Genomic DNA, 25,292 nt, shown 5'->3' on the forward strand with positions numbered 1-25,292 from the left:
TGTGGGAGGCCCCTGCAGAGCCTTTGGTTCCACCTTTAAAAACCAGTGAAACCATCAAGAACTCATCTGCTCGTCTTAAACTGAGCAACAGTTAACCTTCAGAAACGTTCGACCCTCAAACAAAATGTTGTCCTTTAGAAACACCTTTCTTTGGCTAACAATATAAAAATACAGAATCGAATCATCACCAGTGATGAATTCACCGCCAACAATCTCATAAAATCTTTTTCTTATTCTTTGAAATCAAGAATTCAGAACTGACGAACTGTGAAACCAACACAGGACGAATGAAATGAAAGCTCTCATCATTCGGTCCCTCCAAACCAGCCCTTTAACGCCCCTTTAGATCGTCTTTAATCCTTTGTTGGACTACCTGGCTCATCCTTCAACAGTCAAAACATTAGGAATGCTTTCTGGAACCCCATTGGATAATCTCAAAGCCCCACCTGAGCTTTGGCTCACCTTTACAAACTCTCATTATTATCTGTACTCATGAAAAATTCTAGAACTCATTAAAAACCCTTTAATATGTAACCAAGTCACCGCTTTAAACTGTCCACGGTTCTATTAGAAGATTATAAACTCAAACTGTACAAATGACATAAAAATCCTGAGAGATTCACATCCCTCTTTGAATGCTGAGGTGACAGAGGTGGGCATGAAAATCCCTGTGAATAACGAGACAGCAGGACCGACAAAGACCTGAAACAGGAAACGAAGAAGAAGAGTGATGAAGACGTGAGGCTGCTCTGAGGTCACGGTGCTGAGAGCTGACGTCCACTAGATGGAGCAGTTCCATCTGCATTCGGGGTGACGGAGCACCAGCCTCCGCTCACCTGCCCATCACGTCCTCGCCACACAGAAACACACCAGGAGCTCATTTAGAGTGAGTCAGAGTTCAAAGGTCAGCAAAGATCAAACCAGCAGCCTGGACACGTCTGTCGTGGCGTGTTCACCCTGAACACGTCGGCTTCCCGCAGCAGAATGAAATCAGGGTCTGTGTGAGGATGATGGCGGCTTCATCGTCAGAGGGCATTCCCCCAAACTCAGACACGCTTCATAACTCTGAATGACTCTGAACAGATGAGGTCATGCGATGGTCGGCAGATGACATCACTCCCTCATACTTTTCCAGCTGCTGTGGTTGTTTTGGTTGCTGTTTTTCGTGCCCGGGGGCGAGGTGTATCAGCGTGCTGCTGGCGGTGCGGCAGGTTCGTGACTCACAGCTGGTTGGAGTTATTTAAAGAAGCAGCGGCGCAGACACGTCCGTGCACGCTCCACACGCTGCAGAGGCTTTGTTAGGCCGTTCGGCGAGCACTGAGCTCACACAGGCATGAGCTGGACGGCCTTTACAAAAACATGAACACATCGACTCACACTTACCCCGCAGTGATGATGTCACAGCAGCGCGGGGAGAATCCCAGACATCTGATTAGCTTCGGTGTGTAACGCCGCGTCGTCCCTGCTTCCTCTACAGTCACAGCTGACTCTGCTCTCTGGTTTCTGCAGCCACGAGGTGGAGGGAAGGGGGTGCAGAGGTGGTGTAATGGGAAATAGCTACAGCACAACTCCTGCTGTTGAGTTCTGATTGTTACACTGGTGTTAATACATCTTTAAAACTACTCAGATCCCTTTGGTTCACCTGTTAAACCAAAGCGTCCATGTTAGGGACTTCCTGTCCGCCCTGCGGAAACCTTCCTGCCCTGTCACAGTCTTTAGCTTCTCAGGGTTAAAGTTAGGTTTTATTTCAGCCACACGCTAAAAACTGCAAAGTTTCAGGAGCTTCGGGATATTTTGGCATTAAAGACTTTTGGATGAGAGAGATTAACTGAACCTAAACCATCCATCAACTGCTCATCAGCTGGAGCCCATTACAGCTGCCGCGGGGCATGAAGGGCACACCCTGGACCTCTATCACAACAGTTTAAGAACTCTAAACCACCAAAACACAACCAGCTCTCAGGAAACCGGCCCAGGGTTGTGTCTCGGTGACATGAACCAAACCCAGGCCTTTGGTAGATGAGGCGAGATCTGACTGAAGACTTTAAAAAGGTTCTTCAGTTAATGTGAGCTCGTCATTGTTTGCTCTCCTGATGCCGCTCAGAGCTTTGATGTCTCAGTGAAAGAAACGTGATGACAAACTGTGCTGATCACCATCCTGTTGGTGCTGTTTCCAAGTAAGACACAGTGATGATGATGATGATGACGCAAACAGTTTGTCAAGCAAACCAGCAGCTTCATGGGAACATGTACTAAACCTGGAACTGGTTAGGATGGATCTGGGAAGGAAAGGAAAGGAAGCAAACATGAGAATTCGTCAGTTTCTGCTATTGGCAGCTCGAGCATCGGCACCAGCCTTTAAATAGACCTTAATAACCTGAACCTGCTCAGACCTTTGAAACACGTGGCACTAATCCTCTACCCCACCCCTTTAATTTCTCCCAAAATGACTTTGAAACCTTCCATCGAGAGGGGATCCTCCAAATGTCATGTCTAATCCCTCTGTGGCACTGCAGAGAAACCCCCAAACCTCTCAGTGATCTTTGGGACTCTCTTGTTAAAATCTAACAGCTAGAATCCCCCGAGATTAGAGCCCTGTTACGTTTGTGCTGGACTGGCACCATACCCAGTTGAAAACCCTTCTTTATTTTCTGAGGCGACTGAAATTAAATCTGAGACTCGTTTGCTCCTGAAACTCGGCTACAAATCAGCAGCTTTTTCAAATCCCTGGTGAAAGGTCCAGCAGGACCGTCCAAGAACCTATTAGCTGCTATCAAAATCACATCAGAAACTCAGGTTTATGCTAGAACGCGGGACACAGCATCTTGGGGGCGATCGTGGCTCATGAGTTGGGAGTTCGCCCTGTAATTGGAAGGTTGCCGGTTCGAGCCCCGGCTTGGTCAGTCTCGGTTGTTGTGTCCTTGGGTAAGACACTTCACCCGTTGCCTACTGCCAGTGTCCGGCAGCCAGGGTGGCTGTGGCTACAATGTAGCTGCCATCACCAGTGTCTGGATGACTGGTTGTGTAAAGCGCTATACAAATACAGGCCATTTACCATCCCCTCAAAAAACACCTCGAGGCACCAGAACATCACTAGAACTTAGAACCCCTGGGGTTCCTGAAGAAACCGTTTAGATAGAAACCATGAAACACGTTGGTGGTTATTTCTCTGTGACGGCGTCCTCAGATCACCTCCATCACAGCAGCAGAATCAGAGACTGCTTTCATCCGTGTCCTTCAAACTTTCCACTTTGGGTTTGTCAGCGTCCCCCCCCACCCCCCCCATCCCACCCGCTGACTGAAACTTTAGGTTTGTTCGTTTTTCTTCATCACTGAGGCTCTTCTGTCACGCCTGCAGACCTCCACCACTGTCAGCCGATGGCGGGGCACGTGAAGCCCACCGCCTCTTGGTTACTGTGCCCGTATCTGTGCCTTGAGGGTAAAGGAATCCCCGCCGCTTTGCCCGCCACGGGACGAGACGGCACAGTCATGAACCGTGATGCCATGTTGACTGTAGCTGTAGAGTGTCAGACAGACTGATAGACAGTCAAACGGGTAACAGATGGACAGGAGTCATAGCACAAACCCACTTCATCCAAGAATTTTCCCCTCGACATGCAACTCATTCACAGCCGACCGTGGGAGGAGGGGAGGGAGGGAGGGATAAAGGAATACCAGCTTTGCTCCATTAACAGCCAAACAGAGGGAGGGAGGGAGGAGGGAGGAGGGAGAAGGTAAAAGTTAGAGTGGTATGAGTCACAGAGGAGGATGGGAGGAGACTGGAGTGAAGGAGAGAGAGGGAGGGAAGGAGGGAGATATAATTATGGTGGGAGGCTGCCAGGGCGAGCGAGAGGAGAGAGAAGCAGAGGGAGGGAAAGAAAGACGAGCGAGAGAGAGAGAGTCCAGCCCACTCCGCTAAAACCATTCAACTGGTGAGCGAGGGAAGGCATTCACCACAGAGAGAGAGAGAACGAGGTAAAGGAGAGCGAGGAACTCCCGTCTTAACTTAGTCCAACTGCCTCTCTGACACACACAGACACACACAGACGCACACAGACACACACAGACGCACACAGACACACACTCTGTGCGGCGACTTCACCCCGGGAACCAGGATCCTCCTGCAGACTTCATCATCCATTCATCACATCTGAGACTTTTTCTCCTTTTTCTTGTTTTCTTGTTTTTCTTTCTTTCTTTCTTGTGACGCCTCCACATTTTTCAGCCATCTGTCCCTGACAAAAAAGACACGGATTACTCATTTTCTCTGCCGGCGTTGTGTGTTTTTCTCTTTTTTGTGTCTGGTTTCTTTACAGCTTTTTTTCCTCCGTTTCACAGGTGGACTGTGAGCTGAGCTCAACTTTGCAGCTTCCAAACTTCTGAGAGAGAACGTGAGAGAGCGAGCAGAGGAGGAGGAAGGTGAATCTCAAACACTCTTCTTCTTCATCCAGGACTCAGTTTTTCTTCACTTTTCTACCAAACTCGACTCTTCTTCGTCTCCTCGGCTGTGTTTGAGCACCCGGCAGCATCACTGAATCTCCTGCCGTCATGTCGCTGTTGCCCTTGCTCAGCTGGACCCTCCTGCTCCTGGTCCAGGTGCAGAGCAGCGTTTCCGCCTCGGACCCGGCGGGGCCCGGGCTCCAGCCGCTTTCCCTGACCGTCCACCCTCACCACCAGCCAGACGCCGACTCCCACTGCCCCTCCTGTGCCCTGGCCAGGATGCGGAGGAACGAAGGGGTCACAGCGGGGGATGGCATGGCGAGGGGGCACGAGCAAGATGAAGATGAGGCGGCTCAGCAAGACGTGGTGGAGGCGGTGAAGAGGCACATCCTCAACATGCTGCACCTCCAGGCCCGACCCAACATCACCCGGCCCGTGCCGCGCGCCGCGCTCCTCAACGCCCTGCGCAAGCTCCACGTGGGGCGAGTGGCGGAGGACGGCAGCGTGCAGATCGAGGGGGAGGAGGAGGTGAGAGGGAGGGGAAGCCGAGGAAGAGGAGGAGGGGCAGCAGCACCATCGGTGGCGGGAGACGGCGGCGATGTTCAGGAGACGACGGAGATCATCACCTTCGCCGAGCCCGGTGAGTGTGACATCAACACGAGACAGGAAGTGTGTGTGTGTGTGTGTGTGTGTGTGTGTGTGTGTGTGTCCACCTGCGTACTCACTCAGTCAAACACCTCCACTCCCCTCCAACACACACACACACACACACACACACACACACACACACACACACACACACACACTCTCTGTAATCACCTCCTGCTGTTGTCAGAGAATACCTCATTATGTACTTACAGTCAGAGCTTCGTGTGTCACTGCCTGTGTGTGTGTGTGTGTGTGTGTGTGTGTGTGTGTGTGTGTGTGTGTGTGTGCGTGTGTGTGTGTGTGTGTGTGTGTGTGTGTGTGTGTGTGTGTGTGTGTGCGTGCACCTCTTAAAGTGGTAACAGGGCTGTAATGAGTTTCTGACAGACAGTAGCAACAAAGAGCAGGAGACAGTGTGTGTGCATGGGGGGGGGGGATCAGGTGTTAACTGCGTTCTTCCTCTGCGCGTCACCTTTGACCTTCAGACCTGCTGCAGGTCCCGCTTCGCCTGCTCTCGTCGCGGCGCTCGCTGGCGTCTCCAGGTTTCGGGGAAAGCCTGGTGACTCCAGTGTTCTTCCTGCTTCCTGTGTGTTTCCGTGTTTCCAGGTTGATTCTGGTCACTCTGAACTCTCTTAGGTCGGCCACAGAGGTGGGGTTTATAGATGTAGAAGCAAATCTGAAGCCCTCGATCGGCTCACCTGTCAGTCGAGCGGTGTGGGCGGGACTGTGACGTGTTCTTCCTCCTCTGGAGTTTCTGTAGGCGAGAGTCTGGAACAGCAGATGGAAAAGAATTTTATGAAGTGGATCTGTGCAAACAGGCAGAGAGGAGCAGCTTTTATTGAAAGGAAAACACGGAGTTTGATCTCGTTCGTAGAGTTTGAAACAGCCAATCACGATCAGCTGTCAGACAGCTCCACGTCGCCGGCGTTTCAATAAAATCAACCGGCCGAAACCTTTGCTGTGCTCAGAGTCTCAGGAAGACGCCGCCTGCAGCACGCTTAACCCTCATTATGCATTACAGCCACATTTCAGAGCTCTGTGCGCCATGATTCTCCTCAGGCTCAGATTTATGGCCCCTCGGCCGTCGCTACGCTCCTGCTGGCAGCGACTGAAGGCAGCGTTCAAGGCAAATCAACGGCCTTGCTGAAATCTCACAGCACTGAGGACGCTAATTCAGATTACAGGCAGAAAACAGAAAACGCTCAGTGTGAACTTCATTCACAAAAGAAATCACCCCACAAACCGGCCGGGCGTCCATTTAAAGTAAGAGCAGTTTCCCCTTCATGCTCTGAATCATTAAATGTACCTCAGCAGTCTGCTCTTAATATTTTAGCACCAGTTTGCAGCCACGTTAGCACATGTGTCAGCCAGCAGGGGGCAGAATGACTGCATAAGCTCTCTTTGTTTGTTTGCATCCATTGAATGAATCAAAGTTAGTGTCTGCTGGTTTCTTACCTGTGTGCTGCTGGAAACACTGAGCCAATGCAGTGACGCTGGCTTCTACACGTATACTGATTTTCTGTTTTACACTCACACATCTTTATTCTGCACGAGTCATACTGAAGTCGTGTTTCAGTGCTACAGAGTGAAGCTGTGGAAGTGCCTGCAAATGTGCATTCTTCAGATTTACATTTTCTTTACCTCTTCATGTCAGACAGAGAATATTTCCAGTTAAATAAAAGCTCACAGCTCTCACCATGCCGGCGTGTCGAGCACTTTCAGTACTGTTTGGGTTCTCAGTCATCCAGGTCATCGTAGTCTAAGGAGCTTGGAAAGAAAAGCGTCTGGACTTCTTTAAGTTGCTTGAAGACGTTTCACCTCTCATCCGAGAAGCTTCTTCAGTTCTAGGGTCACATGGTGGGGAGTCCCAGATTTAAGCCCTGTGGGAGTTTCCCCCCACAGAGGGACAAAAGGACCCCCTGATGATCCTCTACCTAATCACCTGCTTGGGTTTTCTTGACTTTAATAGTGAAGTTAGAACGGTGCGATACCCTCCGCCCTGATGTGGCGGCGCTGTGGCTCAAGTTTGACGTTTTAGCTTTTTACTTGGTAAAGTTCAGAGTTTGGATCAAAACAAAGCAGGAGACCCGCCCATCCATCCACCCCCACCTCCACCCCCTCTGTGATAGCACTGGTTCTTCCATCGTTATTTTCCCACAGACACTGTGGGTGTGTGTTTTGCACAGGAAGTCTCAGAACTTTGTGCCATTACCATATTGGCCCAAACAAAGGATGAGGCTTATCATACGATGAAATGTGCCCGGTTTTCCAACCGGTTTTAGCGGTCGCTGAGCAGTTTGGGTGAAACTCGAGTCTGTGGAGCCACCACCAGTGAAAACACTCCCAGAATTCACTTTGGGAACATGTACATGTTAAATAAAACAGCCGGCATCATGGTTGACTCCAGTCCGTCCAGTACCAGTCCTTGGATGACTGTTCCAGTCTTGTGTGTGCAACCTTATTTTAAGCCTCGAGGACACCGTCAGCAGACACTTCCCCCTGATCTGATAAACCCTTGTTGTTTTTCTAAGATGTTACTTGATCCGCCATGAGAATACTTTTCACCCTGCCAGTCTTGTGCTTTGTCAGGACTAAGTGAGGCATTCAGGGACCTCGGTAATTATTTTGGGCGACGGAGATGACAAGCAGAGAAGCAGAGGGACAACTGGATTCTTGGCGGAGACCAAGTGTCAACCTCCGTTTAGCAGCTCAGACACAATATCCATCTGTCCGGCCTTGTCCTTCCATAAGCCCGCTCTGTTTGTCTTCCCCCCTCTTCTCCCCACACACAGAGGACAATTAGGCTAATTGAACTTAATTGAACACATCATTAGCGACATTCCTCAATCCACTTTCGCCTCCCCCTCTCGCTCTCTGCTGCCCCCTCTAACCTCCATCTAGCCTTCGCCACTGTGGCAGACAGAATAAACCGGTCATTGTTGGTCTATTCTGGTGGCCGCCTCTGTCTGGGGATTCAAACTAGCATCCGTGAGATGAGCTCAGCTTCAGGTTCAGTGACCTGCAACAACTGAGAGGAAGCAGTGAATAGAAGCGGCTGATAGGACAAAAACATCTGTAAGATATGAAAATAAACTACTTTCTCTGTTTTCCTTTCTCTCACTCCCATTTTTCTCTTCCCGTTGCTCCTCGTTTGATCTTGCTCCTTCTCTCTCATCTTTTCTTGGCAATAATTCTTTTTTTCCGTCTTCTTCTTTTTCTCTGTTTATCCATTCTTTGTGTTATTTTCAATCCATCTTTTCATCTTCTCCACCTCTGCTCCTCATCTTTCCTCTCTGTCCATCAAGATCTTAGCGTGACGCAGCTTTAGCATGTTAACGGCGTGTTTACAGCCACAAGGCCGCCGCTGGTCTGAGGCCATTGTCGCCTCATCTTTGGCTGCTTTGATGTGTGTCTGAGATGCTGTGTGTCTGCAGAGATGCATCACTCTGTAGTAAACAGGTCCAGACTAGCCATGCAAAGACACTCAAATGAGTGAAGAGACCCAGAAGATGCTCCAGACCCGTATCCACAATTATTGATCAGAAACCATCAACTTCCCACCATCCACAAAGCCAGCGTTGAGCTGGTGGATGGTTAGGGTGAGGACTTTTGGGACACCAACATTGAAAACCTCTCAACTGTGACACCAAAGAGGTGACACGCTCTGATCTTCAGTATCAGACTAAAGAAACTCAGCCCTGATCTCAACCATTAATCAACCACAGACCAGCTATAGACCAGCTATAGAGTAACCACAGACCAGCTACAGACCAGCTATAGAGTAACCATAGACCAGCTACAGACCAGCTACAGACCAGCTATAGAGTAACCATAGACCAGCTACAGACCAGCTACAGACCAGCTACAGAGTAACCATAGACCAGCTACAGACCAGCTATAGACCAGCTATAGAGTAACCATAGACCAGCTACAGACCAGCTACAGACCAGCTATAGAGTAACCATAGACCAGCTACAGACCAGCTATAGACCAGCTATAGAGTAACCATAGACCAGCTACAGACCAGCTACAGACCAGCTATAGAGTAACCATAGACCAGCTACAGACCAGCTATAGAGTAACCATAGACCAGCTACAGACCAGCTACAGACCAGCTATAGAGTAACCATAGACCAGCTACAGACCAGCTACAGACCAGCTATAGAGTAACCATAGACCAGCTACAGACCAGCTACAGACCAGCTATAGAGTAACCATAGACCAGCTACAGACCAGCTACAGACCAGCTATAGAGTAACCATAGACCAGCTACAGACCAGCTACAGACCAGCTATAGAGTAACCATAGACCAGCTACAGACCAGCTATAGAGTAATCATAGACCAGCCGTAGACCCTCCTCTGGTGCCTTAATCAGTTTTTGGAAGTTAACCCTGTTAGACCTCCAGCTCTCTTGCAGATATTCTAGTTCCACTGAACCACCACATGCATCTTGATGGTCTGTAAACTTTCAGTTACCAATAGAGATGGACCGATCCGATATTACGTATCGGTATCGGTCCCATACTGACCTAAATTACTGGATCGGATATCGGAGAAAAATAAAAAATGTAATCCGATCCATTAAATATCACGAAAGCACCTCACAAAACTTGCAACACGCCGTAACTCACCTCAGAACGTTAGCACGTCGGAGCAGTATGCATCACGTGATAGAGCGGCTGTGGCATGCGGGACCTGTCGGTGGTCTGGATACCATACCATACCATACCAACTTTATTTCTAAAGCACTTTAACATAAAACCAGGGTTTCACAAAGTGCTGTACATGTTAATAGCATACGTAAAGAAAATTAAAATGAGATACGATAAAATAAATAGATACAATAAATTAAAACATGTTAAAACAAATTGAGTCAACCCCTCTAATCAATGCCAAAGGCTTCAGCGAATAAATATGTTTTAAGAAGACTTTTAAATTCAGAGACAGAAGATAGCATGTGGAGCTTCGCTAGCAACCTGGCATTTCATCTCCGACAAAGTTATCCCCGAGAGAAGTAAAGCAAGTGTGTAAGTCCATCTCTGAATGTTTGTAAAGCATTCCTGCGTTAAGCTTAACAAGCGATATATGGAGCGACTGCCTCTCCGGCTGCTACTTCAATCATGAAACTGCTTAACGATCAGCTGATCGGCTTTTCTGTCGCGACTCCGTCTCTCTTGTTTGTTTTTGGCCCACTTTGCACCAGAAAGAGGAAACCAGCGGCTGAACAACAGCAGAACGTTTAAGCTTGATCAGCTGTTGTTAGAATGTATTTAATATTACTTTCTACACCAGGATCTTTTTCTACGTAGCTGACGGCTGTAACTGTGCAGGGGCGGATCTAGCAAAGTTTAGCCAGGGGGGCCGATAGGGCATGAACAGGGAAAAGGGGGCACAAAGACATACTTTTCTTTCTTATTCTCATTTAAAATGTCGAGCTTTTAATAAATAATTATCTGACACCCAAAGTTTTAATCTGATGTAAAACGAATAGAAGTCAATTACTGTATATAGTGACTATTAAGTCTAATATATATACCCTAGTAAGCTATAGTACTTTTTCCTTTGGGAAGGTACCATCTGTGCAGTCTGCAGTTCTGTTGAAGAAAGATGTTGAATCTATTTAATATTTCTTGAAAAATAATTGATTTCTGTGCATTTTTTTTCACACTGCATCAAATTAAGGTTGATTACGTCGATTAAGCATCATGAGGTGGAGCGTGAGGGGTGGTTCCCTATTTTTTATTTATTTATTTTTGTTGTTGCTGGGAGTTGGAACCCTATTAGTTAGGTTGCTTAATATTTATGCTAAGTACTCTTTAAAATACCAGAATAGGGAGGATGGTGTAGGTTTAAGTTTATTAGATTGATCAGTATTGCTGAACTATGAAATTTTTTTTTTGCATACAGGTATAACAGAATAGCTTTAGTGTAGTTGTTGTTTTAAACTTGAGTATGAACTTATACAAAATGCAGCAAGATATTAAAAAACAGTTTTGTTGATTAAAAAACACTATATCGGATTCATATCGGTATCGGCAGATATCCAAATTTATGATATCGGTATCGGACATAAAAAAGTGGTATCGTGCCATCTCTAGTTACCAACGACTGTCTGGTTCCATCTTGTTGTCCAGGTTCTGGTCGACTTTGTTTGCTAAACAAAAGCAAAGCCACTGAAATTACAGCTCTGCCTTCACAGACTTTCATAAGTGGTCAGAACAGGAAGAACTAGTCCAGATATGTGCTTTAGATACTTGGAAACCCTGAAAACTGGCCACTAGATTTGAAGTAAGCAGATCAGCTGACTGGTTTCCAGCGTAGGCCGTGTTTATTCTGGGTCTCTGATCCCAGGTGTGGCTGTGTTTAGAAGACAGTGAGTACAGCATGAGAGTGAGACCTCTCCTCGTTGTCCTCTCTCTGCTGTGTGGCTCCATTGGGAGGAATCGGAGAGTTTAGGCAGAGAGGGAGGACCGGGGGAGGAATGAGTGGGAAAGAGAGGAGGAATCTGTGTGAGCCTCGGCATTTGTCCCCGGATGAACCGCACAGAGAAACAATCGGGTTTATATTTACCACATCAGAGGCTCAGAGTGAGACTGGCAGCACTGGGAGGCTCCCAGTGTGGCTCAGAGCAGGAGCGCTCTTAAATGTTGTTCATGTGTTGTGACGTTAAAGGGAAGTTGTTACCTTAACAGTTGAGATAAGACTTTTCCTGCAGAGATAAAGAGACAGGCAGATAAAAACCAGCTTCTTCTGCGTGACTGGTTTCATTCGTCTCGAGTCCAGGAAAAGTTTGAGCTGTCAATTTATCCCGTGTGGAAACTGAGAGCATCAGCTGAATCTGCTCTCAGCATTAATGAGCTTTCTGTTTAAGACACCAGGATAACTCACCTTTGCCCTTTGAAGGCACACAGATATCTGTTGGTTAAAGCTCAGTAACGTCCGAGTAACGACATCTTTAAAGGTCGTCTGTGTGCGACCTGTCAGCTGACACTGAGCAGATTCGTCCTGCTCCGGTGTTCCTCTGAAATGAAAGGCTTGGATCGATGTTTTCACACGGACACGCCCAGCTGCTGTGCATCCGTCAGCTCGTCTGATGGTGGATGACGTTAGAGCTGAGAAGAAGCAGCAGGACTCTGGCGGGTTTGAAGCTGTCTGCATGTTGGTGTTGCAGTCGACGGTCACGTCAGACGGCTGCGTTTTCTGTAAGCGGCGCTGTGCTAGAGTCTCGCTGGCGTTTGTCTGTCAGACCGGGCTGCTTATCTGCTCTCGGTATAAATAAACTGGCCTGGGAACCCAGACTGACAGGCAGGCTCAGCCACAGGACAGCACTGCGACTTGAAATTAGCTCAAATTTTTACGTTCCCCGGAGAGAAATGTGCTTCAGACGAGGGCTGAAAATGAGAAACAGGCCACAAAAGCACTTTGTTAAACCAACAGAAGTATGAGTGTTGGCCTCGCCGGGGTTTTATTGTCTTCGTGTTTGAAACTGCTGGAATCGTTTTACAGCCCTCTTTTATTTGGTACTAAGAGCCAGCGCACGTGATGCGACAGTTTTAGCAAATTACCGATCCAAGCGGAGCCGTCGCAGCGCCGAGAGCCACATCTGAAACTTCTCTGCTGCTTTCATTTCACTTTATTGTCCCTCCAAGTGAGAATAGAAGCACGACACGCGACTACTGGATGGAAACAACGAGTCCAGCTCCTTAGCTCCTCCCACGCAGAGGATCAGTGCTGATGTGGTGAACTTTAACCTTTAGCTGGTGAAACGGGCGTCCTGTAAATTGCCTGCTTGCCACTTCCTGTAAACACCTGCGTTCCATCAAAGCCTCGAGAAACCAGGATCAGATGTTCACAGACTTTGTTTAGACGCTCAGAAACAGACGAATCAGAAGCAGGACACTCAGCGACGCCAGCTGCTCGCTGGGTTTGGTGTTTTACCGATGTTTAGAGATTCTCAGTCGGGTTATTGTCACCACAGAGCGCCCTGAGTATTTAATCCAGACCACAGACAGGTCTTCAGGTGTGTGTTCTCAATCTCAGGTTAAACTCTGTTTTGCCAAAGCTCAGCGTTCAGGAGCGCCATGGCTAGTGCCCGCTCTGCTGCTGCTGCTGGAGCCACGCCCACTTCCATCATGTGAGGCCAGGGGATTAAAGCTGCACTTTTCTTCATACCCATCTTTACCTGAAGCTAACTGACGTTCTTTTACTGAAGCACTCTGAGTGCAGCGCGTTGTGACGTCTCCACCTGTTCAGCCTCGAGATGGCGCCTTTGGAGGCCTCGGCGTCCACGTCCTGCGTGCATGTGCACATCACTGTCACGCCAGCAGCACGTGACACCATTGGATGAGTAAAAGTTAGGTTTTCACACCGTCCACGTTACTGTGACTGACCAATCACAGAGTTTGTGTCATGTGAGCTCTGAGTGTGTCTTTGCGTGCAGCATGACCGCAGCTGTGATTGGTTATTAAACACAGATCTGAGCTGTGATTGGTTATTAAACACAGATCTGAGCTGTGATTGGTTATTAAACACAGATCTGAGCTGTGATTGGTTATTAAACACAGATCTGAGCTGTGATTGGTTATTAAACACAGATCTGAGCTGTGATTGGTTATTAAACACAGATCTGAGCTGTGATTGGTTATTAAACACAGATCGGAGCTGTGATTGGTTATTAAACACAGATCTGAGCTGTGATTGGTTATTAAACACAGATCTGAGCTGTGATTGGTTATTAAACACAGATCTGAGCTGTGATTGGTTATTAAACACAGATCGGAGCTGTGATTGGTTATTAAACACAGATCTGAGCTGTGATTGGTTATTAAACACAGATCTGAGCTGTGATTGGTTATTAAACACAGATCTGAGCTGTGATTGGTTATTAAACACAGATCTGAGCTGTGATTGGTTATTAAACACAGATCTGAGCTGTGATTGGTTATTAAACACAGATCTGAGCTGTGATTGGTTATTAAACACTCCTGTTTGCCCCTCCAGCCGGCGCTGAGCCTGCTGATGAACTCGTTCACGCCTCCTCGCCATTTCGTTGGGTTTGCCGACGTCACTGTGACGGCTCAGCAGCTTTGTAATCATGTGACCTCCAGTCTGAATTAGTTTGAATCATTGTGTTGAAGCGAATTATTGACGATGGAGAGTCTCAGGATTTAAAACTTCTTCTTTCTGGTCACATGACGATTTCCTCTTCATTGGAGGTTTTTTCCTTTTTCATTTCTCAGCTTCTGATTTCAAAGCACAAACATGTGAAACTGCAGCTCTTTAATCCAGACTTTTAAAGCCTTTCTCCACATGCTTAACTTGACGCATATTTAACCTGTGCAGGTAAACACCGGGGCCAGCCACGCCCTCCTAGTGTAAACTGTAGGACAGAAGAAAGGGCGGCTGGGCGGCGGTCAGGACAAACACGACGAACACCAACCGAGCTTCTTCTCACATGACAAACGTCTCACTCGCTGCAGAGACAAACACAGCACTGGCTGTTTTAGGGACTTTTTTCAGCGGCGGATTAATACACGTTTAGTGCTTGAATGATAATAAACTACGGCTTATCTGAGCCGAGGATTCTGGGAAACGGCTGTCAGCTGTTTGGTTTGATAGTGAGACGGTTGTTTGGTTACTGCTGACCGCAGATGCTGAGTCATGACTTCTGGACTTTAGTCCAGCAGCTGCAGGTTGGAGTTTTCATGTTCTCGCTCCTCAGAGGAGGAACCCTGATCTGCTGACCTGAGAAACAGCAGAGATCTGTGATTTTAGTCAAATATGGACGCACAGGACGGACTGAGGCGCTGTCAGGGCTTCCTGCTCCTCACAGGAAGAGCTGTGACTCTGCAGGTTCCACCGTGTAGCAGGACTGTGTGAGGACGCAGCCTGATCACACCAGCAGCTCATCCTCAGGGCGCACACACACACACACACACACACACACACACAGTGCCCATGTTTGGACAGATGGGTACTGAGTGTGTGTCTGTACGTGTGTGTGTGTGTGTGTGTGTGTGTGAGTGAGTGTGTGTGTGTGTGTGTGTGTGTGTGTGTGTGTGTGTGTATGTGTGAGTAAACATGGGGAACAGAGGATGATATGATGAAGGAGGGTGTGTTCACTCACGTGTCAACGGTCAAATCCAGCTTTAGTGGTTTAGGTTAGGCCCGCCTCCTCTGAAGGCCAACGCCCTCTTAAATCCCACCTGCTGGCTCCTGACTTGTACCTGTAGCCCATGAATATGTGTGAGTGTGACAAAGTGGAGCTCAAACTGCAATGGCTGTTCCCTCACAGCAGGTCTCCGAGCGGCGCTCCGAGCGGCGCTTTTTCCTTTTGTGGCGCTGACCTGAGTGTCTTTGTGATGGGATTAGGTTTGGAGTTTGTGTTTGTGGTTTTAGTAACACAGATAAATGCCGTCATGAAGTGTGACCTTTGACCTTCAGGTGTTCAATAACACAATAACACTGGTCAGCTCTCCCCCGTGTGGGTGACAGAGGGGATTAGAGAGGATTTAATAAGATTTATAATAAACCAGCCGTCCTTTTAACAACATACCAAACCGTGTTTGTGCTGCGTGTTGGCAGGAAGTCTGTTTAGCTTGGTCTGATAAATCAAGTCACAGTCATAATAATCTCCACGCCGCGCCGATGGAGGGGAGGGAACGCTGCTGGACTCAGAGGTCAGTTTATCGTTCCTGACTGTCAGATTCCTGCTGAACCGTCAGAGTTAAAACCCAAACACGGCTCTACCCCCAACCCTAAGAAGCGAGCGAGCAGCCGCAGTAGCAGCCGGTCTTCATCGGTGGGCAGTGTGTGGTGTAACGCTGGTGTAAAATGGTTATCAATGCTCCGTGTTCGATGGTTACAGTTAGGTATGAGATGGTTTCTGTGAATCTGAAGCCGACATTTGATGGTTTGAGCTTCATATTAGGTTTGCAGTGGGTGTTGAACGAGCTGCTGGGCGAATATGATGTAAAAGCGTTTCTAGAATCAGTCTGTCAGGATCTAAATTCGGCCGAAATGGGTCTAAATTGGTGTTTAATGGTTTAAACGATGTTGTTGACTTTAATTGAGTTTCTTAAATAAAATAGAAGCTATTTCTGGCGTCTTCTGACCCCACCTTATATTTATCTTTATTCTGATAAGACTTTAAGTAAATCAAAGGAAAACACTGAACTTAACTGTGTGTGTGTGTGTGTGTGTGTGTGTGTGAGTTTATGTCTGTGTGTGTGTGTGTGTGTGTGTCTGTGTGTGCGTGCATGTGTGTGCGTGCATGCGTGCGTGCGTGTGTGTGTGTGTGTGTCCTCGATGCGCTCGTGTAGATGGAGGGGATTAGCAGCGAGCAGGCAGCGAGTGATGAGCTGCGAGGGGAAGGCTCGCAGAGTGTAAACGAGCGTCTCCTTTCTCGCCTCCTCTGCTGCTCCACCTGTCGCTCTTCTTTGAGCAGCAGCTCGCAGTGATGCTTCAGACCAACGTGTCCAACTTTGTGTCAACGCTTCTTTTGGTCTTTTTCCTTTTTTCCATCCTGACAGTAAAAGCTTTCCAAAATCCACAGAAGCTGCACATTCCTGACATTTTTCCCATTTAATGGCAACAATGCTTCGGATCTGCATCTGGACCAGCCTCAAACCCACCCACTCATGCACGATCATGTGACGCGTGTGGCAAATTTTTTTCTTACATTAGTTCATGAGAAAATAGACGGAACAGCTCAAAGTCGCTGCCCAACCAAACTCCATTCACTTTTCTTCGGTTTTAGGGAAGCGGTGCAGAAGTCGTCCATACTGTCATCTTTAGCATCCACACATCTGACCACACGGTCACATGACCCACAGCCGGGTTTAACCCTGTGCGCTGTAGCACAGAAAGCGTTCAGTTACAGTCCAGATACTTGTTTATCTCTCAGGCTCACACATGTTACAGCTTTCTCTGAGAAATTACAGTGCAGGAATGTTTTGGCTGCTTCTGGGCTCGTGATAAGAAGACTTCATGCTTTTTATGACAGTTGATTTTACAGCTCACAGAATGAGATCAAGGACGAGCGGCGCGTTTCCCATCGCTTCTGCACGCAGATGTGAACGAGCGTCTGTCCGCAGCTCGGCCGTGACCGAGCAGCTCTGATTGGCTCCGGCCTAAAGCTGTAAACATGCAGCTACTGTGGGTTTTTATGAGCTTGTGAGAAAACTAACAAAGAAGCAGAAACCTGCAGCTGATACCCTCAAAACACCTCACATCACCACAGCCGGGCAGAAGCAGCACGTCTGAGTTGAACTGCTCCTTTAAATAGAATAAGAGGTCAACAAAGCTACTTCTTTATCCGTTTTCAGCATCATGAGTGAAAACATGGCTGCTCTCAGCGGCATGGACGCCACGCCATGCCAGCGTGGTTCTGCTCGAGTGCCCACAGAAACCCACAGAAGCCGTGCTTCAGCTCCACGCTGCCAGATTGGTCCCTTACGCTCTCACAGGATCTCTGTGCTTGTTTGAAGGCTGCAGTAGCTATTCTAAGAAACAATGAATGAACTTTTATTTCCTTATCTTCGTGGAGTGTCGACGATGATGCAAGCGAGACAATCGCCTCCGAATTGTCGCTTGAACTGTGTTAATGGACTCGCTCGAGTGCCGGCCGCCTCCGCATACGCACACGAGCCGCCCAGTCGCACCGTTCATCAGCTGACGTTCAGAAACTCCCAAATCGTGACTTTGACTTTCTGCACGGACGCCCACGGGCGACAGACATCGGGGAGAGAGCGGGAAAGGTGATGTGAGGCGCTTATGCAACACCGGCGTAACTGGTGCTGTTGGTGTGGAGGCTTCTAGGAGATACGAGATACAGTGTGTGTGTGTGTGTGTGTGTGTGTGTGTGTGTGTGTGTGTTTGCATGCTGGAGGAGGTTTTGTGTGTGTGCAGGAATTCAGCTATTCCCTGCAGAGATTGTGAGAACTTTAATGTCTCTCTGTGTGTGTGTGTGTGTGTGTGTCTGTGTGTGTGTGTGTGTGTGTGTGTGTGTGTGTCTGTGTGTGTGTGTGTGTGTGTGTGTCTGTGTGTGTCTGTGTCTGTGTGTCTGTGTGTGTGTGTGTGTGTGTCTGTGTCTGTGTGTCTGTGTGTGTGTGTGTGTGTGTGTGTGTGTCTGTGTGTGTGTGTCTGTGTGTGTGTGTGTGTGTGTGTGTGTGTGTGTGTGTGTGTGTGTGTGTGTGTGTGTCCTTCTCTTTCCTTCACATGATTGTAAACTGACTTTCACGGCTCTGTTTTCGTTTTTTTGCTCAAAGTCTGCTATCAAAATAAAATGGGAGCTTCCTCCAGGGAGCTGCTGAAGCCTTAAATGATTCAGCCAGTAAACGTCCCCACTCTGATCGCCTACATAGAAAACTATCTGCTCAGGAAGCCAGCAGCTGCTGCGTGAAAATGCAATATTTGACTTCCTGTTCAAACAGCTTGGCTGGCTGTGACCTGCAGAGGGAAACGCTTCGTTTGTTTTCAGACACGCTGCAGTAAATCCGCTCGTCCCGGGCTGCGGTATGACACCGAGCTCCTGGTGGGAACCATTAGCTGCTTTAAACGCTGCCTGACTCCGAAACCTCCGACCGCTGCTGCCGAGTCAGCAGGAAGAGTCCAATCAGCTGTGTGTAGCTCACATGTGTCTCACAGAGTCCTCAGTGTGTGTGTGTGTCCCTGCTGACGTGTTGTAAAATGTGTGCATGCTACAATTAGGACGGGTTCACGGCTGTGTGAGTGAAACAGTCCAAAAGGTCACTGCGCCCTCTACTGGTCAAAGTCACATGACTCATGAAGTGACTGAGGTGACTGAGGTTGGGGTGGATGGACGGGTTGGTGTGTTTGAATGTAGGTGGTATGACAGTCTTTCTAACCGTCCGTCTCCATCTGTCTCCGTCTCAGGTGAGGTTCCGGGCACGGTGAACTTCGTCCTCTCCGAAGAAGGCGGCGACCTGTCTCTGGTGGAGCAGGCCAACGTCTGGCTCTTCCTCCGTTTAGCCAAGACCAACCGCAGCCGAGCCAAAGTCACCATCCGCCTCTTCCAGCAGCACCACCCGTCCGGCGGACGTCCATCTCTGCCGCAGGACGACACCCTCCTGTCAGAGAAGACGGTGGACACCCGCCGCAGCGGCTGGCACACCTTCCCGGTGTCGGCGGCCGTGCAGGCCCTGCTGCAGAGCGCCACAAGTACGACACTGAGCCTCAGGGTGTCCTGCCCGCTCTGCGCCGACACCGGCGCCACCATCGTCCTGGTCTCGGGCAGCGCTGAGACATCGCAGCGCAACAACCAGCGGGAGCAGTCTCACCGGCCCTTCCTCATGGCCGTGGTCCGGCAGGGAGACGGCAGCGACTCGCAGCGGCGCAGGAAGCGCGGGCTGGAGTGTGATGGGAAGGTGCGTGTCTGCTGCAAACGGCAGTTCTACGTCGACTTCAAAGATATTGGCTGGAACGACTGGATAATCGCTCCACGCGGTTATCACGCCAACTATTGCGAGGGCGAATGCCCCTCCCACGTGGCGAGCATCACCGGGTCCACGCTGTCCTTCCACTCCACTGTCATCAGCCACTACCGCATGAGAGGCTACAGCCCCTTCCAGAACGTGAAGTCGTGCTGCGTGCCAACCCGCCTACGAGCCATGTCCATGCTGTACTACAACGAGGAGCAGAAGATCATCAAGAAGGACGTCCAGAACATGATCGTGGAGGAGTGCGGCTGCTCGTAGACGCAGACCTGAGCGGGACAGGAGGAGCACCTCTGAACCCAGAGAGGGAGGAAGCTGACTCTAGGATCATCACGTCACTTTTATTGACTGTGTTTCATCCTTCGCCTCCTTCCGTCCCTCGAGGTCGCCCTCTGGGATAAAAACTCTGCTCCAGACTCGTCCAGCAGAACTCAGAGAGTCTCCACGGCACTTTCAGAAAAAGAGAAGAAAAAAAGCTCTAATATATTTTTGTTACAAACGGAGGAGCGAAGCTTATTTATGTGGCTGAGACGTTCAAGCACCGCTGAACCGACTTCGGAGAGACGAGGTGCCTGAAAAAAATGCGACAAAAGAAGAAAAAAATCTCAAAACTATGCAACTTGTTTCACGTTTTCAGACCTTATTGTATTTTATTTGTCTCCGTTTGTCGGCTCCCCAAATGTTTACTTTCTCAAAATGTTGGAGGAAGACAGAAGAAGACTCTTGTACTTTATTTAGAAGTGTGTGTGTGTGTGTGTGTGTGTGTGTGTGTGTGTTGAGAGATACTTGAAAGAAACAAGTTGGCTCGGCTGCTGGAACCAAACACTTCTTTATGTTATAATTATTATTGTCAGTAAGTATATTAATATTATTATTGTTGTTAATAATATATTGTGTTATCATGTCTCTTTTTTAAAAGAAGCGTTTCAAACGTGTTTATTTTTTGCACTATAGCGACACTCGTGTTCAGATTAGCCACAGACAGAGAGGACAGACCGGAGGGAGGTCACAGGTTTGAGCCCCACTAGTCTTGACAGAATACTTGAGCGTGTCATCAGTTGTGTCACTTCCTGGTTGCTGAGGCTTGAAGCTGGCGTCTAACGCTCACTGCCAGAGAATCCTGATTTTGCCAAAAGCAGGTGGCTGACTCGCGTTAGAATGTACCTTTGATTTCAGGATGTGGGTCTTGATGCTGTTTCACAATAAAAGTCTAGCAGGAAAGCTGCATCCCCTTCTGTTTGTTTCTGTCACTGCTTCTCAGTGAGCTGCTGCCCACGCCCAGCTCTCTGTACTCACAGCATGATCTGCTAGAGGGTGTGGGGGGGCCACAGCCCCGTCCTCCAGGGCGTGAAGCAGGTATGGAGGAGATCAAAACTCCAGACATCCAGAGGCCCCCAGAACACAAGAGACCAAGGAAGACCAACAGAGGGGCAGCTGCACCACTGTCCCAGAAAGAGCTGAGGAGAGTCCCAGATGAGGGCTCACTCAGCAGCCGCGGAGCAGAAGCCAGGGGGAGTTGCAGTGACGCGCCCGTGAGCTCCGCCGGCAGCCAGCTGTGCCTGAGTGATCGAGCCCCAGGCCGAGAGGCCGGGGGCACCCCACCTCCGAAGTGGCCCGAGCGAGCCCCAGGCTCCAGGCCCCGATAAGCAGCCACCAAGGAGTGAGCCGGTGTGTACCTGGACGCCCATCCCCGGACACCAAGAACCACCAACGCACCGATGTCTGAGGGAGTCCGCCACTGGCAGGGGGAGTGGTGGGGGGAGATAGGCCTCCAGAAAAAACAGTTTCTAAATTTTTAACATGAACATGAGCTTCATGACAGGAAATCAGGAAAAGCAGAACTGTTCTAGATTTATAAAAGATTACTAAGCAAACGTTTGCTAACAGTAGATACACAATAGATGTCTCCAGAAAACGACGTTCTCCACTCACCTGCTGCTTTCTGACACTTAGCGGCAGGTCAGCTGTGGAGGCTTCTGATTGGCTAAATCTGCACGTGCCTGTTGCTATATAGCTGTGCTAGCCAACCAGTTAGCATGTACAGATTAATATGTTTATATGGAGCTAAGAACTTAAATAATCACACGGGGAACCTCCGGTCTGTCCGGTCAGAAGCTCCGAGGACTTCTGCTAAAGTGAAGCACTTAGAAAACGTGCTGGTCACACACTTTTGTGGGATCCACTTCCTGCGTTTGTAAAACAGGCTAGCTAAAGTTCTCTGTGATAGCTAGCCTACAGCTAACCCGCCTATCGAACCTCTGCAATCCACGTTCACGTCTTTGTCTGTGGTGAATGTTTACAGCATTAGCATCTCATCTTTCTCAATGAACTCAAAAACAAAGCGGCCTTTATGTCTTTATTAAAGTTACGTTGTGAGTTTTATGGGATTTTTCCACACAGGGGCTAAAATTAAATTTTTTTTAGTTAAAATCTGGTAAAATTTTTGAAGTTTTTCTCCTATGAGACAAATCGCTGCATAAACGCAGCATTAATCATATAAAATGTTGGTAACATGGCACTTTGGATACATGAAATGGGAATTTTCATATGAATCATAAAATTCAGTTGATTTGGTGAAAATTCAATTTTGACGGTGAAATTAAAGCTGTTAAAGTTGATATTTAATGTCTTAGTTTGCTTTAGGAGACCAAAGAGTCGAGTTTGTGTATCTGTTTGTTTTTAAATGAAAAGCAATGAATTTATGATCTGATTCAAAAGGATTTCACAGAAAAACACAGAAAATGATTCCTGCAGTTATTTTGTCCTGAGTGAGTTTTCATGTTTTTAGTTTCTCTGCTGTTGTTTCATCCTCTCGCTCTCTGCACATCAAGAACTCCACTTCCCACAATGCTGAACTGAAAAAAAAAAAGACAATCCACAGCCGTAAATTTAGTAGAAAACGCCGTCCAATCAGAGTCCGGCTGTTTCTGTGTCGTGTGTGTTTCTATCAGTATTGTCGATTTGTTCACCAAAAGTTTTGGAGTGTTTGTCGCCTTTTTGATGAAGTTACATGTTTTCACTTTTTGGATTTTTTTTGTTGTTATGATGGTTTCATGGAGGAGGGCGGAGCTTCCTCTTGTTCTTCTGGACTGTGGGACGACCTCGGAGTTGGTCCTGTGTACATGGACACAAACAAAACGTCAGTGCAGAAAAAAACTCAAAAAGAAGCAAAAAATAAAAAACAAACAAAACGTGGTTGTTATTTGTTCAAATTTTGTTTATATTGAAATGAAAAAAAAATACTGACACTGAACAAAGTGGACAAAGAATAAAAAGTCTATTTTTTATTCTGTATATATGGAAATCAGATTCCAGTATGTTGCATTGCTTTGTTGTACAAATCAAATGTGCTTGTGGCATTTTTCTAATCTAATTTATTTTATAGTATTTTTTGTTTTTCTGCTTCACCATTAAAGTTTAAAGGACGTACACAAGAGTCACGAGTCATCGTTTCTTTTCCTGTGAAACTGGACATGTTTAAAGCATCATGTCCTGTTTGACCTCTGACCTCTTCCTCAAAGTCACTAGATTGATCTGAAGTTTGCTGTTCAGAGCTGTTTCAAACTGGTTCTCGCTGCCATCGTTTGCATTGATGACACAGAGATATAACGTCAAGTATTGTCGCTTTAAAATACAGTTACCATGGTGACCCTCAGGTTTAAGGCTTCACTCTTGGACCACACTCCTTAAACCACACTCGTGCACGAGGAGGAGGCGCAGCGGGAACTGGCTTCCTCATCCAGAGGCAAAAATGCAGTCTGTGCTGAAGCTGCGATCCACGAGGACAGAGGTCAGAGGTCACCCTCCGCTGACCTGTGACTAGCCGCTGGGAGCCTGAGTGTTTGCTCTGCACTCTGAACTGAAAACAGTGAGTGGGAACAAGCTGAGAGGAAAGACACGAATCATGTGAGCATAAACACAGAGCGGGCCTGAACACCTGCAGCAAGTGTTACAGGTGGTGTCCAGAGTCATTTCCTGTCTTTGGTGGGACCAGTGTCAACGCTATAAAAAAGTAATGTTTTACACATATTATACAGAACATTACCTTCATGTGACTCTGTAAAATCATCTGTCTCATAATCACCATTTAACAACATAGACCTGAGGCTACAGCCCCTCAGCACAGATCCCTATCCTAATGAGGACACTGTGAGCTTCCTCTTAGTATTTAGGTTTGAACACAACCAACACAAAGAGGCTTTAAAGTGGTCGTCATGGTGATTCTACTGTATAAACAGGAACAGGTAGAAATGAGGCTGCAGCCTGACTGATCATCAGTTTGTTACCTGTTGAAGTTCAGGCTCTGGCTGCTGGGCCGAGGTCTGCACACGCTCAGCTTTAGCTCTGGGTTGTTGGATAGCTAGGTGTTAGCATGCTGTCTGTGCAGATGCTTGTGTTAGTTTGTCCTCTCCTAACACAAACTACAATCAGCTGATTGTAGCCCAAGTGTAGGCAAGAAAACTGACAATTCCAACTTACTGACCTACTGGGAACCAGTTCTTGTAGGAAATTTCTTCCCTACATGCTGCAGTGCAGGTGGTTTCCTCTGAATGTTTTCCCTCACACACCTCAGGACATCCCAGTGAACACACAGACCGTCTCATCCTGATCTGTTGCCACAGGCAGCTCTGATCAGCTGACGATGCTCCATGTGAAGCTCAGGTCACTTTGTGGATAGCAAACACTGAATCAGCTACTGGTCACGTCTTAAATCCCGCCTGGACGTTCTTGTTACACTTTCTCTTGTCTATGTATTGATTAGAGTGAAATGAATTAAACAGTAAATAGTTTTTCTTGAGTGACTCTTTCCATTATGACGCTGGCATCGCACCCAGAGCAGAGATAACTGTGAGAGTCTGAGGTGCTAAACTCCCCACAAAACTGCAAAAGGCTTAAAAGGGTTTAGTCTGCAGACAGACTGTGGAGCACAGCTGTGTGGACATTTCACCACTAACTGTATTAGCTGTCATGTCCTTTGCAGTAACCTTTATTTGCATCTCTCACTTTATAAAGATGCTCTGACTCCACCTCTGTTTGTCTGCATTCAGGTTTTGGTGTCGTAGTTTTGACGGGGGTCGGGGTGGCGGCCATCTTTGCAGAGGTTCATTAAACTTCAGTTTTTATTAACCCGAGGTCACTGCAGAGGTAGAGGTCACTGCAGAGGTAGAGGGCACTGCAGAGGTAGATTTCACTGCAGAGGTAGAGGTCACTGCTGAGGTAGATGACACTGCAGAGGTAGATTTCACTGCAGAGGTAGAGGTCACTGCAGAGGTAGATGTCACTGCAGAGGTAGAGGTCACTGCTGAGGTAGATGACACTGCAGAGGTAGATTTCACTGCAGAGGTAGAGGTCACTGCAGAGGTAGATGTCACTGCAGAGGTAGATTTCACTGCAGAGGTAGAGGTCACTGCTGAGGTAGATGACACTGCGGAGGTAGATTTCACTGCAGAGGTAGAGGTCACTGTGGAGGTAGAGGTCACTGCAGAGGTAGATTTCACTGCAGAGGTAGAGGTCACTGCAGAGGTAGATGTCACTGCAGAGGTAGATTTCACTGCAGAGGTAGAGGTCACTGCAGAGGTAGATTTCACTGCAGAGGTAGATTTCACTGCTAAGGTAGATGTCACTGCAGAGGCAGATTTCACTGCAGAGGTGGAGGTCACTGCAGAGGTAGATTTCACTGCAGAGGTAGAGGTCAATGCAGGTGTATTTATCCACTCACCTGAAGCCCCACCCCTCCCTCCTGAAGCTGA

The 25,292-nt window shown here is 47.9% G+C and overlaps 1 protein-coding gene across 2 annotated transcripts; it reads left to right on the plus strand.

Moving 5' to 3' along the window:
• Positions 1-3,795: 3,795 nt before the first annotated feature.
• Positions 3,796-22,978, plus strand: inhbaa (inhibin subunit beta Aa). Of its 2 annotated transcripts, XM_085285753.1 has the most exons (3): positions 3,796-3,975; positions 4,339-5,080; positions 18,983-22,978. In XM_085285753.1, the coding sequence occupies exons 2-3, from the start codon at positions 4,549-4,551 to the stop codon at positions 19,801-19,803; spliced, it is 1,353 nt and encodes a 450-aa protein (XP_085141879.1). In that variant the 5' UTR covers positions 3,796-3,975; positions 4,339-4,548; the 3' UTR covers positions 19,804-22,978. The 2 variants fall into 2 exon arrangements, with proteins under 2 accessions (XP_085141879.1, XP_085141878.1); XM_085285752.1 differs by having other exon boundaries at positions 3,796-5,080.
• The last annotated feature ends 2,314 nt before the right edge of the window (positions 22,979-25,292 follow it).

Source organism: Mchenga conophoros, linkage group LG9 (assembly GCF_057382185.1).
Source record: "Mchenga conophoros isolate Kocher_MC1m ecotype Shallow Benthic linkage group LG9, M_conophoros_male_GT1.1, whole genome shotgun sequence".
Classification (NCBI taxonomy): Eukaryota; Metazoa; Chordata; class Actinopteri; order Cichliformes; family Cichlidae; genus Mchenga; species Mchenga conophoros.

What these genes read in the sequence shown, in the direction of transcription:
- inhbaa (XM_085285752.1), top strand. Translation starts at nt 4,549, where the DNA reads ATGTCGCTGTTGCCCTTGCTCAGCTGGACCCTCCTGCTCCTGGTCCAG. An exon ending in CATCACCTTCGCCGAGCCCG is followed by an intron (nt 5,081 to 18,982) that starts GTGAGTGTGACA and finishes TCTCCGTCTCAG; the next exon opens with GTGAGGTTCCGGGCACGGTG.